The sequence below is a fragment of the Diaporthe citri genome, assembly GCF_014595645.1.
Source record: "Diaporthe citri strain NFHF-8-4 chromosome Unknown scaffold_4, whole genome shotgun sequence".
Taxonomy (NCBI): domain Eukaryota; kingdom Fungi; phylum Ascomycota; class Sordariomycetes; order Diaporthales; family Diaporthaceae; genus Diaporthe; species Diaporthe citri.
This window is the reverse complement of record NW_025064849.1, coordinates 5,854,774-5,870,318: the sequence shown is the minus strand read 5'-3', so window position 1 is coordinate 5,870,318 and position 15,545 is coordinate 5,854,774. Positions and strand designations below refer to the sequence as shown.

Below are 15,545 nucleotides of genomic sequence, written 5' to 3'. Positions count from 1 at the left end.
GTTGTCAGGTGACTGAGTGGTGCTTTTCCTGACGCAGAAGCAGGTTGGGCTTCTTTCGATCGGGCGGATAGCGTGGAAGCCCATCTAATAAGTCTTCCTCCTGGCGGACTGGGCTGTGCTTGTGTAGGTGTCAACGCTTGTAAACCACCTTCTTTCGCTGACAGTTTCACTTGCAGTCTGCACCATCTCTGTAAGTCATCTCTGTAACCTCCGTGAAAGGAACCGAGAACTACGTCAAAGTGAAGCTCTCTCGCTGCTTCTTCCTCCTCAATTCCGGGTAGAATCACAGGTTTCCTTTGCGTGATTATCAGTCCAATATCGTGTGACCAAGTACAGCTACATGTTACTGTACCGGCCAGACTGGGGGCAGGTAAGCGGTTTAAAATCCTTAAGCGGTTTAAAGGGGCTTAAATATTCAAGGAAAGGAGCACTTAAAGGGGTGAAAGGACCTTTAAAAGCTTAAAAATAAAATTCACTTAAGATGGAATTAAATTTTAAGCTGGATTTATATACTTTTACCTCTACTTTTGCCTCTGCCTTTGCCTTTACCTTTACCTTTACTTCTTCTTTTACTTTTTTAAAGCTCCTTTCTTCCCTTCTTTTCCCTTTTGCTCTTTTAACTAAGGTAATAATTTATTATTATATTATTATAAAAGGAATAACTTCCTTTTTTAATTAATAGGTAAATATAAACCGCGTTAAACTTATTTATATATAGCTAAATTGTTAACTAAGCTTTAAACCGCTTAAAGATTTTAAACGGTTTAACTTCCCCTCTCAATTGCCCGCAGTTTAAACCCCCTAAACGGTGACTGCGCCGCTTAACAACCGTTTAGAAGAACCCCACATACCCGGTACAGCATGCCCCCCCTGAAGGGCAGAAAACATCCCCGCTGATAGTCTGCGAATGAGACTTGCTGCTTTGGCCTGCGACCTTGACCGTCTTGTCGGCTCCAATTCATCATTTTGCTGTCTGAGTGAACGCAGTACGGTGTTCCCGTCTTGTAGTCTCAAAAGTATGTCGGTGTGGGCAGCTTTTTGCAAGGTAAAGGAGGTTTTGCGTTTCATTTCTGCCATTATGGAAGTGAATCGACTCAAGTCAATATAATTGCTCCGGACATTCCTACCTCCGAAGCTTCAGCAACATCTCATGCGCACTCAAACGCCATGGACGAGTTGGCAATCCGCGTTCCACCTCTACCTAAGGAAACATGCTGATGGGCCATTCCTGTGCCCATTCTGCTTCACTATCATTTCTGTGGACACACGGTATGAATGGAAGTATGCGTTCCCTCCTCTACCCATCATTGTCCAGCCAATTATTTGGCTCATGCTGATCCAATGCTTTACCTCAGAAAGCACATTTTCAGTGACTTGAAACCGTACGTATGTATCTCGAATGGTTGCCTACTATCAGGGCAAGACTTCCAGAAACGGAAAGATTGGATCCGCCACATGACCGCGCACCACTGGAGAGAGTGGAGTTGCTCTTTTGGGTGTTCACTTTCTTTTAGTGACTGCCAATCTCTCGAGACTCATCTCAAGAAAGTGCACGCAGGAGAGCTCAGCTCACAGGTCGTTGATCACGTGTCAGCTCTGAGTAGTCGTATTGATGTCAAGAAAGCCAATGGGAAGTGTCCAATGTGCCAAGAATTTGAGGTCAACACCATCCGTCAGTATAGATCACACATCGGCCACCATCTCGAACAAATTGCACTATTTGCACTGCCAAACACGGACGACTCCGATGGGAATGGGAACGAGAACGAAGAATCTCAGGAAAACGAGGATGACGACAGGATCGAAGACGAGCCGAAAGGTGGCAGCAAGTCGGCAGAGGTGGATGTCACCAAGATCGACAATACCGACATGGATCTCATTGATACTTCTAGTGAGTCTGAGTCTGGTACAGAAGTCGAAGCCAATTCAGAAGAGACTTCGACAGCGCTTTCGACGAGTCGAATCGATAGTCGGGACGAGCTGAGTTGGTCATACCGCGAAACAGAAATCAAGCCAGGGGGGCATCAGGCATCTTCTGAGTTGCTTTCGGGTCAAAATGGTCAGCAAAATGAGGACAAGGATAGCGTAGGGAGTATCTATGGAGAACCTGAGGCTCAATCATCCCGGAAAGATGGCCAGGAGTCAACCGAACGCGTTGACCTGTCTGAATCGCTCGACCGGTTATCAAAGAATGCTACGTATCTTGGTGGTGGAGGAGGAAAGAGTCCGTCCAGAAGATCGAGGTATGTACAAGAGAAAAAGTGGAACTGCGCCTGGTGTCAGTTTGGCCCACTGGATTGGACATATGATACACACTGTGCGGACTGTGGTCGCCCAAGGGACCAGTACTGCCTAGTATCATATCAAACCAGGAAAGTCAGGGTAGACTGAAATAACTTCGGAAGTGGAGAGTTCTTCCTCGTCGGCCAGAAGTGGAGCGGTAGGTCATTCGGAATCTAGGAGGATGAGAAGAGTCCTATCGAGACAGCGACCTCACAGATCCTTCCAGAGTCAATCTAATTCGCCACGATAGGGGTCTCTATTTCAATATAGCCTTTCCGTTCGTGACGTAGGGTGCCTTTGGTTGACGGGAAACATCACGTGAACCTTATCAGTTGCTGGCAGCATATCACGAATCTCAAAGCATCATGTTGGTTAGAGGGACATTTCTGTGAGTCAATTGATACACGAGATTCTGTGTGCCATTCCAAGAACAGGGTTCTGCACCGCTCTGGCTGTTGGCAGCCATGTGGAGGATTTCTCTCAACAAACACGATAGAGTTTGATTTTCGACGGAACGTTGGGTTGGTCCAGCCGGGCCGAATGCAGCATGCGCTCTCCAACGGTTGCAGATTGGTGGCCTTCGTGCCTTGACTTGCAATAATACTCGCACTAATATCCGCCCACAGCGTCACATTCCAACCGCCGCTAGTTCAGGCGTCAGGTAGCATGTGCCTGGACTAGATAACAATGAACCGCCCACACGTTGTGGTCGAGAATGATGGATTTGACCTGGAGCATTCAATCCACTGAGTGAAGATGAAGCACCTGGTGTACTCTTTCGCCAGTTTGCTGGCTTCATCAGTAGCGTGCGTTTCTAGTGATTCCAATGTCTCAAACAACGTCACCGCCTCAGATTCGACATTGTGGACTTGGTGGCACAACAACGGCGAGATCAACTACCAGAGTCCGGTTCACCAACAAAATGTCCGACAATCCCATGTTTACTCGACTTGGGTCAAACCCAACACGGACTCCGCTGCGGAATAGTACGAAGCCTCCTGTCAAGACGGAAGAACTTGAGCTGACAACACCAGCTACAATTCCTTCGTCTACGAGACCATACCACGCAATGGACAAGGGAACATAATCACGCCGGGTGACCCAGACTCGGGCACCGACGCGGACGATGCCATCACGATCGAAGCTGACATCTGGATCACCATGGCCTGGACCCAGTTTCTTTACAGTGCAGACGCATGGGTCAAGATCGCTCGACAGAACAATCAGTCGAGCAAAGCCAGCAATGTTGTCGTTCGCCCTTCTGACCTTGATTTCAAGATCAAGGATGATGCTGACGGTAACGTGTATGTCTTGGTGCCATATCGAAGCGAAGGCTACCGATTTTCAGTGGAGTTCCAGGACAATCTGTACAGCTATCGTGACAGCTGCGACTCAACAACCTGTGACTTCGTCCAGAACTGGCACCCGGACGGACCAAACTACGTCCCGAAGCTTACTGAAGACATGCCCATCATGTCTGTCGAGCCGCACGACGCTCTTCTCATCTTCGCAAGTCCAATGCAATCGGCAGACCTCGTTCCAGACCAATCTTCGCCAGACACTTACCTTGTCCCGCCCGGCCGGGTACCAGACCTGAGCAACATCGACAACAAGAACGTCTTCTTCGCTCCTGGCACATACTGGATGACTGCAACAGACCACACTGTCCTGTCGGAGTCTGTGGAGTGGGTTTATCTCGCACCCGGTGCATTTGTCAAGGGTGCCATCGAGTTCACCACAAATGCCACCACAATCAAAGCAACGGGACACGGTGTCCTCTCCGGGGAGCAGTACGTCTACCAAGCCAACACGGCGGACGATTATCAAAACGTAAAGTCCAACGCAGACAGCCTGCGGATGTGGAGTGGATACAGTACCCCAGACAAGCAGCAGACGTTTGTCCTCGCCGGCGTCACGACCAACGCACCGCCCTTCAACAGCGTCGACTTCACAGGCGACCTGAAGACAATCTCCATCGACCAGTCGGACTACAAGCAGGTGGGCGCCTTCTTCGGCCAGACGGACGGCACGACGCTGCACACGGGGTCGAGCGTGCGGGACACGTTCTACCACTCGGGCGACGACACGATCAAGACATACGGGTCGAACATCACCGTGCGCGACGTGGTGGTGTGGAAGGGCAAGACGGCACCCGTGATCCAATTCGGGTGGCGCAGCCGGGACCTGCGCAACATCACCGTCGACGGCGTGGACGTCATCCACATGAAGTACTCGAGCAACGCGAGCCACCCCAGCATCATCGGCGCGAACCAGGTCTACGGGTACTCCGAGGACGACTCCAGCACTGCGGACCTGGACAACACCGTGCGGGATGTCTTCTTCGGGAACATCAGGGCCGAGGGGATCGGGGGCAACCTGATGCGCATCGTGCCGCTTGCGCACTACGAGAACATCACCATCGAGAACGTCAGCTTGGAGGCGTTCAGTGAGAGGAGCAACAGTATCTACAGGAGCGAGTTCCCGCTGTGGGGGGACGAGGATGGAGATGTGGTCTCCATCACAGGCTTTACAGTGAGGAACTTCACTGTTGGCGGGGAGGCCATTCTTCCGAACCTGGGGAACATCGGGCCGTTTGAGTTGGGAGGGCTCAACATTGCCGAGCGTTTGTTGACGGGGAATGGTGTGAAGATCGAGTGAAGGACGAGCGGTGGATGATTTTGCATCGGTACGCGCATTGCTGGAATTAGAAAGACGATTACCTAGAACTAGAAGTAGATGGTTGCTTGCACAGTTAGAAAGAAGTCCGTATAGATCTACAGGTAGAAATAGATGTTTACATTGATCAGCTCAAACAGAACTCTCCTTGTTTTTGACTGTAACGGCAGATGCATACTCATGAGCCTATTTATTTCACCGGCACTTCAGATTCGTTGCAACCATGCTCAAGTTTACGATGGCAGTCCTGACTCCCTCCCTCCACTACCCCAAGTTTTGATCACATGATGTTTGCCTCCCGGTCAAATACTGAAAAAGGGGAGTCGGACTAAACGCCTGGTGGCGAATGGTACTATCTCCGTTAATTGAGCATTGTTCTGCCATCGATTGACACCTAGTGGACATGTCTTGTTCGTTTATACTTCCGAGCTGATACAGTCATTGGCGGAGAGGTGAACGTGACGAAACGGTGATCCTTGAATGATGATCAAGTTCGTCATGGCTGAGTGCTTGGCATTATCAGCCATGCACAGCGTTGCACTACATCAACAAAGCAAGAAAAGAGAATTTTGGCATGGGTTTCCACCAACACCCGGATTCGAATTTGCAGAACAGAAGTGTTTCTATGATCAAGAAAAGACAAAAGAGATAGAATGTTCATCATTAGTGTTATACACAGAGGTGGAAAGGCATCAAACTAAACACGAAATATATACATCAAGAGGCAACATGGACTCCAAGCCTCTCCTGCATATTCCCATCGATCCTTCAAACCGAAGGACACTCCTCCGACATGCCCCAGAGCCGGCTGAAACTGAAAAGCCCCCCAGGCTACCCGTGAAGGAGACACGAGCCCACCCCAGCGGGACCAGGGGCAGCGAGGACGGCAGCATCTACTTCATCGGCACGGCCACGACGGTGATAGAATGGGCAGGCGTGCGCATCCTGACGGACCCAAACTTCCTGCACGCGGGTGACCACGTGCACCTGGGCCCGGGCGTGACGGCGCAGCGGCGGACCAACCCGGCGGTGGACCTGGAGCAGCTGCCCGGGCTGGACTGCATCCTGCTGTCGCACTTCCACGAGGACCACTTCGACAAGAAGGTCGAGCGGGCGCTGGGCCGGGACGTGCCGATCCTCACGACGCCGCACGCCCAGAAGTGCCTCACGGACGCCGGGATCGAGGGCGGGCCCTTCCAGGCCGTGACGGCTCTCGACCACTTCGAGAGCGCGATGCTGGAGGTCACCGGGCCGGACGCGCAGAGGAGGCCCGTGTTCAAGGTCACGGGCACGCCGGGGAAGCACGTCGCTCCTGGGCCGCTGGCCGTCGCGAATGACCTCTTGGGCGCCGTGCCGCCGACCAACGGCTGGCTGCTGGAGCTGGGCCACTCCAAGGACGGGGAGCCTCAGCCGAGGGATGTGAATACGGACTTCCGTGTATACATATCGGGAGACACGCTGTATATCGACGACCTCGTCAAGGATACTCTCCAGTGGCTCCAGGGCCAGCAGATCGACCTGATGCTGGTGCACCTCGGCGGCACCACAATCCCCGGCTCCAAGGCACCACTGGTCATGGTGACGATGGATGCGATGCAGGGCGTCAAGATGATGAAGGCAATGGACCCGACAGTGACGGTTCCGATCCATTACGATGACTACGATGTGTTCTTGTCGCCGTTGGAGGATTTCAAAAAGGAGGTCCAAGAGGCTGGGCTGCAGGACAAGGTGGTGTATTTGGATCGCGGTGATCAGTACCGGTTTTCAATGAGGAATTACAATTGATCTGTTTGATTGCAGCGATGCCTTTGATTCCATGTGCTGCTTCCTTGTGCGACTACGATGGCCTCTGTTTTACGGCCGGTTGAATTTGTTGATGTACTTTACTTTTTGAGGCCCTGGGTTTTCAGGACCGCAAAAGTCGTACATGTTTCTAGAACCACTGTTTCCTACAGTATACAGTGCCAGCCGATCTAAAATCAAGGCAACAGACTTATTGCCCAGGTGATTGAGCGAGTTCGAATACGCAAGTTGCAGAAGAGCTAGCCCCTATACGGGCATCAGCAAATGGACACAGCGTAGCTAGGCGTCACCTGGCGGCAGTAGGACCAGTGTGTGAGCAAGTACTTATAGCATGACTTTTTGGGGAAATTCTTTGGTCTGATCAGTCCAGTTGTGCAAAAGATCAAGGAATCTCATTATTGTTCCCTTTGCTGTTTTGGCTGCTATTGTTTCTATCCTGTCTGGATCCACAGCACACTTCTGGTTGCTGCCTACTGCACAGTCTGCACGGTCAGTCAAGTCTCAACTTGGTAATGGAGTGTAAATATTTACCTGTTACTTATCACACGACTCTTCCTATCCAGTGACCAAGTTCGAGGTAATCTTTATTTTCACCACTCTTGAAAACGCCAAAATGATACACCTTCCAGACGAGATCTGGGTCCAGATCTTCTCTCACTTCGAGGCCTTCCTCCCCAAAGACAAATGGTGGATGTACGATGAGCAAGGAGACAACTCCTCTCGGAAGACGCTAATTTCCATCTCCCTCGTTTCGACGCACTTCCATTGCTTGGCACAGCTTCTCATTTACCTATCCGTCCTCCTCGGCGAAGGAGAATACAAGAGGGACTGGAATAAAGAACAACTCACCCGCACGCTGGCGATTTCCCCGGAGCTCGGGTTCAACACTCGCACAGTCAGTTTTGATGACTGCAGGGCACCGATGACCACTGGTTTCGTTTCCATGTTACAAACGCTTTTACCATCTCTCGACTTGGGCACTGCCATGCGAAGGCACATGGAAATTGAGCTTGAGAAGTCAAGAGACGACCCCAACGTTCACATGGACGTCGGAATTGCTGTAGCCATGCTCGCCCTGATGCCTCGCGTTCGCCTGGTCGACTTCACCTATTGCAATTCCAAAAGCCTTAATCTGGATGATGAGCGGGCGGGCAGATGTGCACTACCAACTCGTTCAGAACACTGATTATGAGGGCTCACATGAAGAGGAAGATGGGGTGATAGAGGGGTTTCGCAGTGATAAGGCTGGGGTCAAAGGCTCTCAAGACCTTTCAAGATCATCGTTTGCCAACTATGGTCTGCCCAATCTCGAAGAACTACGTCTGCGAACTGCCGATTACAGGTACGGAAGCACACCTATCCACTGCGTCGAGGCCGCCCTGTTGCACGCGAATCTGAAAACTCTGCGCCTGCTCGGAAGCAACTGGCTCCATAGGAGCCTCAAATTGCTCAAGTGGCCCAAAGAGCCCTGCGGCTTCCAGTTCCTCGAGCTGAGGGAGAGCCTGGTGGAGGCATCAAGCCTCAGGCACATCCTGACGCGCCTCACGAGCCTTCGAACTCTGATCATCCACATAGGCGACGGACGCAGGCATGACGAGGACGACCAATGGGCTTTGATGCTGGACGAGTTCGGCTCGATCTTGAGGAAGCTGGGCCAGGATCTGGTGGAGCTGAGCCTGCATACCAACAACTCCAGTGACTACCTCGACGGGACTGGCGAGTACGAGGGCTACCTTGGCTCTCTCATAGAGTTGCGATCCCTCAGCCACCTCAGCGTCGTCATCCAACACCTTGTGGACGATTTCACCCAGCGTGAGTATCGGGAGGAAGTCCCGGCGCTGGCTGGCATCTTGCCGCCTTCGCTCGAGACGCTGCATCTGCACTACGATGGCATGGACTGGGATACTCGGGAGGAGTATACACACCGCTGTAGTTTCGTCAACGGCGCTGTGAGGAAGTTGCTTGAGCACGGGCAGATGCACAACCTTCGACGGGTCAGTATTGAGAGGTACTTCAACTACTCCCTGGAGGGTGAGTTCGACGGGCAGGTAGCCGGGTGGGATATGACGGTTGAGAATGTGCATCTAGATGTGCGAATGTCGTATAGCACTTCGCGGTTTCGGCAAACCATGGTCACTTTCACAAGGAGAGGATGAACGGAGGATTGACTTAGGAAGTCATACGTGTGGAGATGTATCCTTTGAAAATCCAGCGGATTCTAGTGATTACACTTCACGTATGTTCTGCACACCAAGGTAGAGCCAAGGACAAAGCGATGTCACGGAGGCGGTGATGAGAAAATTCCATGACCAACCTACACCGGTAAAGAAACTCTAGCAACATAATTGCAAACCTTGGGGACGGAAGAAATCGACGTAGAGAGAAAGTAATTGACGGGTTAGTAGATGCATGTAATTTGCATATACCCATACCTCATTTACAATCAGAGGCGTCAACTCGCTGGTCGCTAAACAGATATACTGATGCGAGGACAGACAATATTCCATCTATCGGGCACCATTTGTAATTACGCTCTCCTCCTTTTGCCCCTCCTTATCCGGGCTGTTTCTGACGTGGCCTTCTCATCCGCTTCCACCTTGACTGTCTCAGCCACCACCACATTCTTTCGCTTCCTCGACGGCGTAGTGATGGGCGTCACAAACGCGACATCGTCCTTGGTCTCTACCTTAACTGCCACCTCAGCGGCCCCATCCTCCCCTGGGGCCTTCTCAACCAGCCTGTCCGAAAACGTCCTCAGGTCGGCCGTGAATAACACCGAGTGCGCCCAGCCGGCCTGGCTTCCCCACAGCTCCCTGAAGTGGTCGCCGACGGCGTCGTACAGGGCCTTCGTGAGGGTCTTGTTCTTGCTCTTGCCGCCGAACTTGTAGTCGCGCATCGCGATCTGCCAGACGTGCGTGTCCACGGGGACGGCCTCGCCCCAGCCCAGGCCCATGAGGCAGACGCAGTCGGCGACCTTGGGGCCGACGCCGGTGAGCTCGAGAAGCTGCTCGTGGGCGCGTTTGTACGTCGGTGCCTCGTCCGCCGTGTCCTTCCCCTGTGCTGCTGCGCCCCAGGCGACGGTGGCTGGGTTCCGCAGGCTTAGTAGCCAGCCTTCTGGCCTGTCCTGTGAGATGTTCTGGGCTGTCTGGGCTATGTACCGTGCCCTATAGCCGAAGCCCAGCTCGCGGAGGTGGGCCTCGACACCGGGTGCTGTGAGCGCGGCTGGGGTGGGGAAATCGTGGAAGACCTCGTCGCCTATGGCCCCGATGTAAGGTCCGTAGTGGAGGCATAGCTTGTGGACCATCTGTGATATCCTTGAGATGTTGTTGTTGCTGCTGCATATAAAGCCGACGAGGGCCTCCCAGGCATCCTGGTTCAACATGCGGACGCCTGTAAATTTGGGTGCCCGTTTCCGGAAGTTTGGGTCAGCGTCTGCCCACTGCTTGTACAGCTCGGCGAGGTCATGGTGCAGGTTGAAGTAGTTCTTCAGCAGGGCTTCCGTGTCATCTGCCGGTGGCTCTTCTGGCGTGTTGGTCCCTGTGGACGAAGGAGGTGTCAAAGGCACAGCAGCAGACTTTGGCCATATTGCGCGGTAGTGCAGATGGTCTGCGTCCTGCTTCAAAGACACGATTCTGCCGTGGTGAGTGCAGTGCCTGAAAGTTAATGTCAGTCGATGCAGCACGAAGCGAGACACACAGAGTCAGAGGAAGTGCCAACTGACCACTCATCGTTGAGCTTGCGCCATCTGAAGGACTGTCCACATCGCAATGTGGTGTCGATGCAGAGCTCGGTCAGACTCAACGGCAGCTTGCGCCACTCGGCTGTTTTGAGGGCACCCATGGTCGGACTGTGTCTGAGAAAGCAGAATAAGGTTCAGCTTGAAGATGGGCTTGAAGATGGTCAAGTTGAAGGCCAATTGTGCCCTTGGGGAAAAGGGGCTTGTGAGCTTTTTGGATCTTTGCCACTAACTGCCCGTAGTCGCACACACGCTCACTGTCTTACTCTGGGGTATTGGGCCGAGTCCAAGGTCGAGTCACAGGGGGCTGCCAGCCAGAGCTGCAGGTAGTCTTCTCACTTTGGGCAGCTACCTAGGTATGTAGAAAGTACGAAGGTACACACGTACAGGGGTCCTCACGGGCGTTAGGCCTAGCTTGGCCTAGCTTGGCCTAGCACCACCCTCCCAGAGCCAGCCTCGCCCTGGATTTTCGAGTGAGAGGAGGGCCCAAGCTTGGGCCGCGGGTGTTGCTTGCGTTGCTGTGCTCCTGGCATCAGCTTTTTATCTGGGTCCCCTGCATTGGCCTCGCCTTGCGACATTCAACACCACAACCCTCTGCTGCCATCAGCCAGCCGACCATTGACCGCGGAAACAAACACCATCACGGCAACTCCATTTCCTGTCGCATCTTGAGGGTGAGCTTCTCTGCCAGGTCAATCATGAGCGGCGACACGTACTCATCGCGCGGTAGGTTCCGCACCCAATCTCCCCTCCCAGCCCAGCTTGATCGCGGGGCCACACTGTTGCTAACTATGGACCGCAAAGACGGAGGCCGCCATGGCTCATCCAGGGACTACGGCGTAAGTGCTGTCAACTTTCCTCTGTTCTTGAGTTCCTGTCGCCGTCACCCGCATCTTCGCCTTTCAGCACCAACAGCCCGATGGGCGACGACTGATCGAGCTCGTACCGCGGTCGGATATTACTATCCTACATTGAGCGCCTCGAAATCCCCCGCCAGCTCGCGCACTCGTTCTCTTGCCTCTCCTCAAATTACTGACAATTTGCTCCATCCAGTCCTCCCGCCGCGACCGTGACGACCGACGAGACCGTGGCCATGACCGCGACCGCCGCCGCCGCTCTCGATCTCCCTACGACAACTCCCGCCGGCGCGATGCGGGCGGCGAAGTAGATAGCTACTCGTCCAGCAGGAACCACCGCGACCGAGAACGCGAGGATAGATATGGGGGGCGAGACCGCCGTGGAGATCGGGACTGGGACCGCGAGAGACCACCAAGGCGTGAAGGCGGCGGCCGTAGGGACGACGACAGACCCCCTCGTCGCGATCGTGACCTCTTCGACGACCGGCGCCGGGGTGGAGGCGGTGGACGTGGCTTTGGCGGTGGGCGGGACAGGGAGAGGGAGAGGGACCGCGATCAGGACGAATTTAGGGACCAGCGACGCCGTAGTGATTCGCCGCCACCTAAGAAGAGGGAGCCCACCCCCGACCTGACCGACATCACGCCCGTCCTGGAGCGTAAGCGACGCCTGGTGCAGTGGGACATAAAGCCGCCCGGCTACGAGAACGTGACAGCAGAACAGGCCAAGCTCTCTGGGATGTTCCCGCTACCCGGCGCACCCAGACAGCAGCAGATGGACCCTACCAAGCTCCAGGCATTCATGAACCAGCCCGGGAACTCGGTCAGCAGCGCCACCCTCAAGCCTACCAACTCGCGGCAGGCCAAGCGCCTTGTCGTCTCGAACCTCCCTCCCTCGGCGACCGAGGAGGCCATCTCCAGCTACTTCAACCTGCAGCTCAACGGGTTGAACGTAATCGAATCCACCGACCCCTGCGCTCTCGTCCAACTATCCGCCGACCGTTCTTTTGCCCTAGTCGAGTTTAAGACTCCCGACGACGCCACAGTTGCCCTGGCTTTGGACGGGCAGTCGATGGAGGCAGATGATGCCAGCGGAGCGGCCAATGGTGTGGCCTCGGGCTTGCAGATCCGGCGGCCCAAGGACTACATCGTTCCAGCCGTCGTCGATGACCCCAACTACGAGCCTGGCCGCGTTTCCAACATCGTGATCGACACGCCGAACAAGATCAGCGTGACCAACATCCCGCCGTACCTGACAACTGAGCAGGTCCTAGAGCTGCTCAGTAGCTTTGGTGAGCTCAAGGCGTTTGTCCTGGTCCAGGACCGTAGCACTGAGGAGTCACGGGTAAGTTTCTGTCTTCCAGCACGATATTTCATTAACACGACAATGTGGCTGATCAACCTCTCGACAGGGCATTTCTTTCTGCGAGTACCTCGACCCGGCCGCCACCGAAGTCGCGATCAAGGCTCTCGACAACATGGAGCTTGGCGAGAACCACCTCAAGGTCAGGAAGGCTAGTATAGGAATCACTCAGGTTGCGGGCGTGGAGATGGGCGTCAACGCAATGTCCATGCTGGCCGGCACCACGTCCACCGACTCGGAGGTCACACGTATCCTGCAGCTGCTGAATATGGTGACTCCTGAAGAGCTGATGGATAACGATGACTACGAGGGTACGTCACACGTCGTCGTAAAAGCCCACGAGTGTGGCAGACCTGCTAACAACTCTACAGAGATTTGTGACGATGTTCGCGAGGAATGCTCCAAGTACGGGCAGATTGTGGAAATCAAGGTTCCCCGACCAGTTGGCGGCAGCCGACAGTCTGCCGGCGTGGGCAAGATTTATGTCAAGTATGACACCCCAGAATCGGCTACCAAGGCTCTCAAGGCCCTGGCTGGCAGGAAGTTCGCCGACCGGACCGTGGTCACGACGTACTTCCCTGAGGAGAACTTTGAGGTGGGCGCTTGGTAAGAGGACAAAACGTGGGCACGTCGGAGCGGCACGGGAACGAGTTGGTTGAGTAGCAAGGAATCAATCAGTGAGAGGGGACCGCGCAGTAGCTCAGGAAGTTGCAATAAATATTCCAAAACCAAGTGACGGTTGGCAGGAAGGAGGCGACGGGGACAAGTCTAATTGATCGTCCGAGACCTCGATCAGAGACCTCGATCAGGAGAACATTGTAAAACGGGTCATGTACAGTAGAGATAGTTCGGCACTGAGCGGATGAAAAATGAATTCGACGGGCAGTGTCATGGGAGTCCGGGGAGTTAGGGAGCCACGGCAACATAATTGCATTCCACACGTAAAAATCCAGACCCAAACAGGTATGAGATCAATAAAATCTACATTCAAGCTATTGCTAGGTAAGTCCAGCCCGGAGAGCGCCTTGTTCTGGTGAGCCGAACACGGTCGCCTCGGGCTGTCACAGCACAGACAGCTCGGCCTACCAAAAGCCAGCCAGTCCACCTCACATATAGGACCCAAGGGCCAGGAATCTGTAGAATTTGAATCAGCGACTCGTGTTCGACAACCAATTGGAGCAGAAAAGATGCGTCGAGACAGTGTGCTGTCAGAAGTCCATTACATTCATCGGAATCCCGAAGGAAGCCTAACATAAGAGGTACCAGAATAGTATTTTAAAAATAGGTTGTTGATCATCACTTGAGCACAGAGCGAGGTAGAAATGAAGAAGACTGCGATGAACTTACCGGCCTGGCCGTTTGGATTCTGGAGGATGCGATGCTGTCGAGTGTGTTCTGCTGAGGAACAAGCAGTTTTCGGGCTTCCTCGAAAGATTTGCAGGTGAAGCTTGCAGGTGGACCCGCTCACGTCCCGCTCAAGCTTGCAAAGCTCTTCGTCCAACGCTAGCGCCGCCAATCAGCACGGCCATCACGGCCCGACCATTTTGCCGGGACCCGCTTTCCGATTGCAGGCCCACGCAAACTTCGAACATAGGAACTTCCCCCAAAATCTGCCCCAGGAATTTGCAGCAGCAGCCAACCCTCAATCAGCAGCATCACGACGACCACGACGACACCACACCGTCAACCAACCCTCCTCCCCCGAAACCATCAATCAAAATGGGTCGTCTTCACTCCAACGGAAAGGGAATCTCAGCCTCGGCTGTCCCCTACAGCCGCAGCGCCCCCTCGTGGCTCAAGACCACCCCGGACCAGGTCGTCGACCAGATCTGCAAGCTGGCCAAGAAGGGCGCCACCCCTTCCCAGATCGGTGTCATCTTGCGTGACTCCCACGGAATCGCCCAGGTCAAGGTCGTCACCGGTATGTTGTTGTCGCGTTGGATCTCTGTCCGAGCAGGAGCTCAAGGCAGACGGTGTGGATGTGTGAACGGTGGTGAAGGCTGACTTTTGTGTGCGCGCCCAGGTAACCGCATTCTGCGCATCCTCAAGTCCAGCGGTACGATTTACCCAATCTGAACAACCCACATAAATACGATCCTTCGAATAAAACCGAACGATCGAACCGAACAACCAATATTTTGCAATGCGATGCCATGCCCTCTGCAACGCAGACACTTCTGAAGCTCCATGCCCACGGCATAGCTTCGGGACGTGAGCCGGGCGGCTGAAAAACGCGCAAACATAAACAAATGCCTCTGTTCGGTCATGTGCTGACAGAGTGATCTAAACATAGGCCTCGCCCCCGACATCCCTGAGGACCTTTACATGTTGATCAAGAAGGTGAGCCAGGAAAACAAATAGACTCCTTCCAATGGCCCCGTCAGGCCCCTCGCGTGGATGCTAACCACCGTTGTGTGATTTCTCAGGCCGTCGCCGTCCGCAAGCACCTCGAGCGCAACCGCAAGGACAAGGACTCCAAGTTCCGCCTCATTCTGATCGAGTCGCGTATCCACCGTCTGGCTCGTTACTACAAGACCGTCGGTGTCCTGCCCCCCACCTGGCGCTACGAGGCCGCCACCGCCTCCACCCTCGTCGCCTAAGCGATAGCTGGCTGTTTGTTTACTGCTACCGCTATGAGTCGATGAAGGACGGAGTATGCTGTGGAGGAGGAAGCCACGGGGAAAAAGGTGCATTGCTGGCTGGTTTATTCTTCGGTCTCTTCGATGACCACGGTCTGGTATGGAGTTGGGGAAGGACGGGAACCGAACCGATGGGGCCACCAACCCCCAGTCAAAAAAGGCTCGGCTTGGGGAGGATGATACCTTCTCAC

At 54.0% G+C, this 15,545-nt stretch overlaps 7 protein-coding genes across 7 annotated transcripts; 6 read left to right on the top strand and 1 right to left on the bottom strand.

Annotated features, from left to right (window-relative positions):
- Positions 1-1,271: 1,271 nt before the first annotated feature.
- INS49_010698 (uncharacterized protein) lies at positions 1,272-2,072 on the top strand (the record flags this gene model as incomplete). The annotated part of the gene is made up of 3 exons (XM_043171423.1): positions 1,272-1,281; positions 1,559-1,891; positions 2,065-2,072. The coding sequence occupies 3 exons, from the start codon at positions 1,272-1,274 to the stop codon at positions 2,070-2,072; spliced, it is 351 nt and encodes a 116-aa protein (XP_043025988.1).
- A 967-nt stretch (positions 2,073-3,039) lies between these two features.
- On the top strand, positions 3,040-4,941 carry INS49_010697 (uncharacterized protein; the record flags this gene model as incomplete). The annotated part of the gene is made up of 2 exons (XM_043171422.1): positions 3,040-3,269; positions 3,318-4,941. The coding sequence occupies 2 exons, from the start codon at positions 3,040-3,042 to the stop codon at positions 4,939-4,941; spliced, it is 1,854 nt and encodes a 617-aa protein (XP_043025987.1).
- A 747-nt stretch (positions 4,942-5,688) lies between these two features.
- INS49_010696 (uncharacterized protein) lies at positions 5,689-6,744 on the top strand (the record flags this gene model as incomplete). The annotated part of the gene is made up of 1 exon (XM_043171421.1): positions 5,689-6,744. The coding sequence occupies one exon, from the start codon at positions 5,689-5,691 to the stop codon at positions 6,742-6,744; it is 1,056 nt and encodes a 351-aa protein (XP_043025986.1).
- A 631-nt stretch (positions 6,745-7,375) lies between these two features.
- On the top strand, positions 7,376-8,918 carry INS49_010695 (uncharacterized protein; the record flags this gene model as incomplete). The annotated part of the gene is made up of 2 exons (XM_043171420.1): positions 7,376-7,849; positions 7,941-8,918. 2 exons carry the CDS (start codon positions 7,376-7,378, stop codon positions 8,916-8,918), a joined length of 1,452 nt encoding a protein of 483 aa, XP_043025985.1.
- Positions 8,919-9,289: 371 nt separating this feature from the next.
- Positions 9,290-10,602, bottom strand: INS49_010694 (uncharacterized protein; the record flags this gene model as incomplete). Its single annotated transcript, XM_043171419.1, has 2 exons — positions 9,290-10,415; positions 10,484-10,602. 2 exons carry the CDS (start codon positions 10,600-10,602, stop codon positions 9,290-9,292), a joined length of 1,245 nt encoding a protein of 414 aa, XP_043025984.1.
- A 594-nt stretch (positions 10,603-11,196) lies between these two features.
- INS49_010693 (uncharacterized protein) lies at positions 11,197-13,325 on the top strand (the record flags this gene model as incomplete). The annotated part of the gene is made up of 5 exons (XM_043171418.1): positions 11,197-11,224; positions 11,303-11,337; positions 11,552-12,697; positions 12,765-13,026; positions 13,087-13,325. 5 exons carry the CDS (start codon positions 11,197-11,199, stop codon positions 13,323-13,325), a joined length of 1,710 nt encoding a protein of 569 aa, XP_043025983.1.
- Positions 13,326-14,434: 1,109 nt separating this feature from the next.
- On the top strand, positions 14,435-15,315 carry INS49_010692 (uncharacterized protein; the record flags this gene model as incomplete). The annotated part of the gene is made up of 4 exons (XM_043171417.1): positions 14,435-14,636; positions 14,739-14,771; positions 15,009-15,055; positions 15,142-15,315. 4 exons carry the CDS (start codon positions 14,435-14,437, stop codon positions 15,313-15,315), a joined length of 456 nt encoding a protein of 151 aa, XP_043025982.1.
- Between the last annotated feature and the right edge of the window lie 230 nt (positions 15,316-15,545).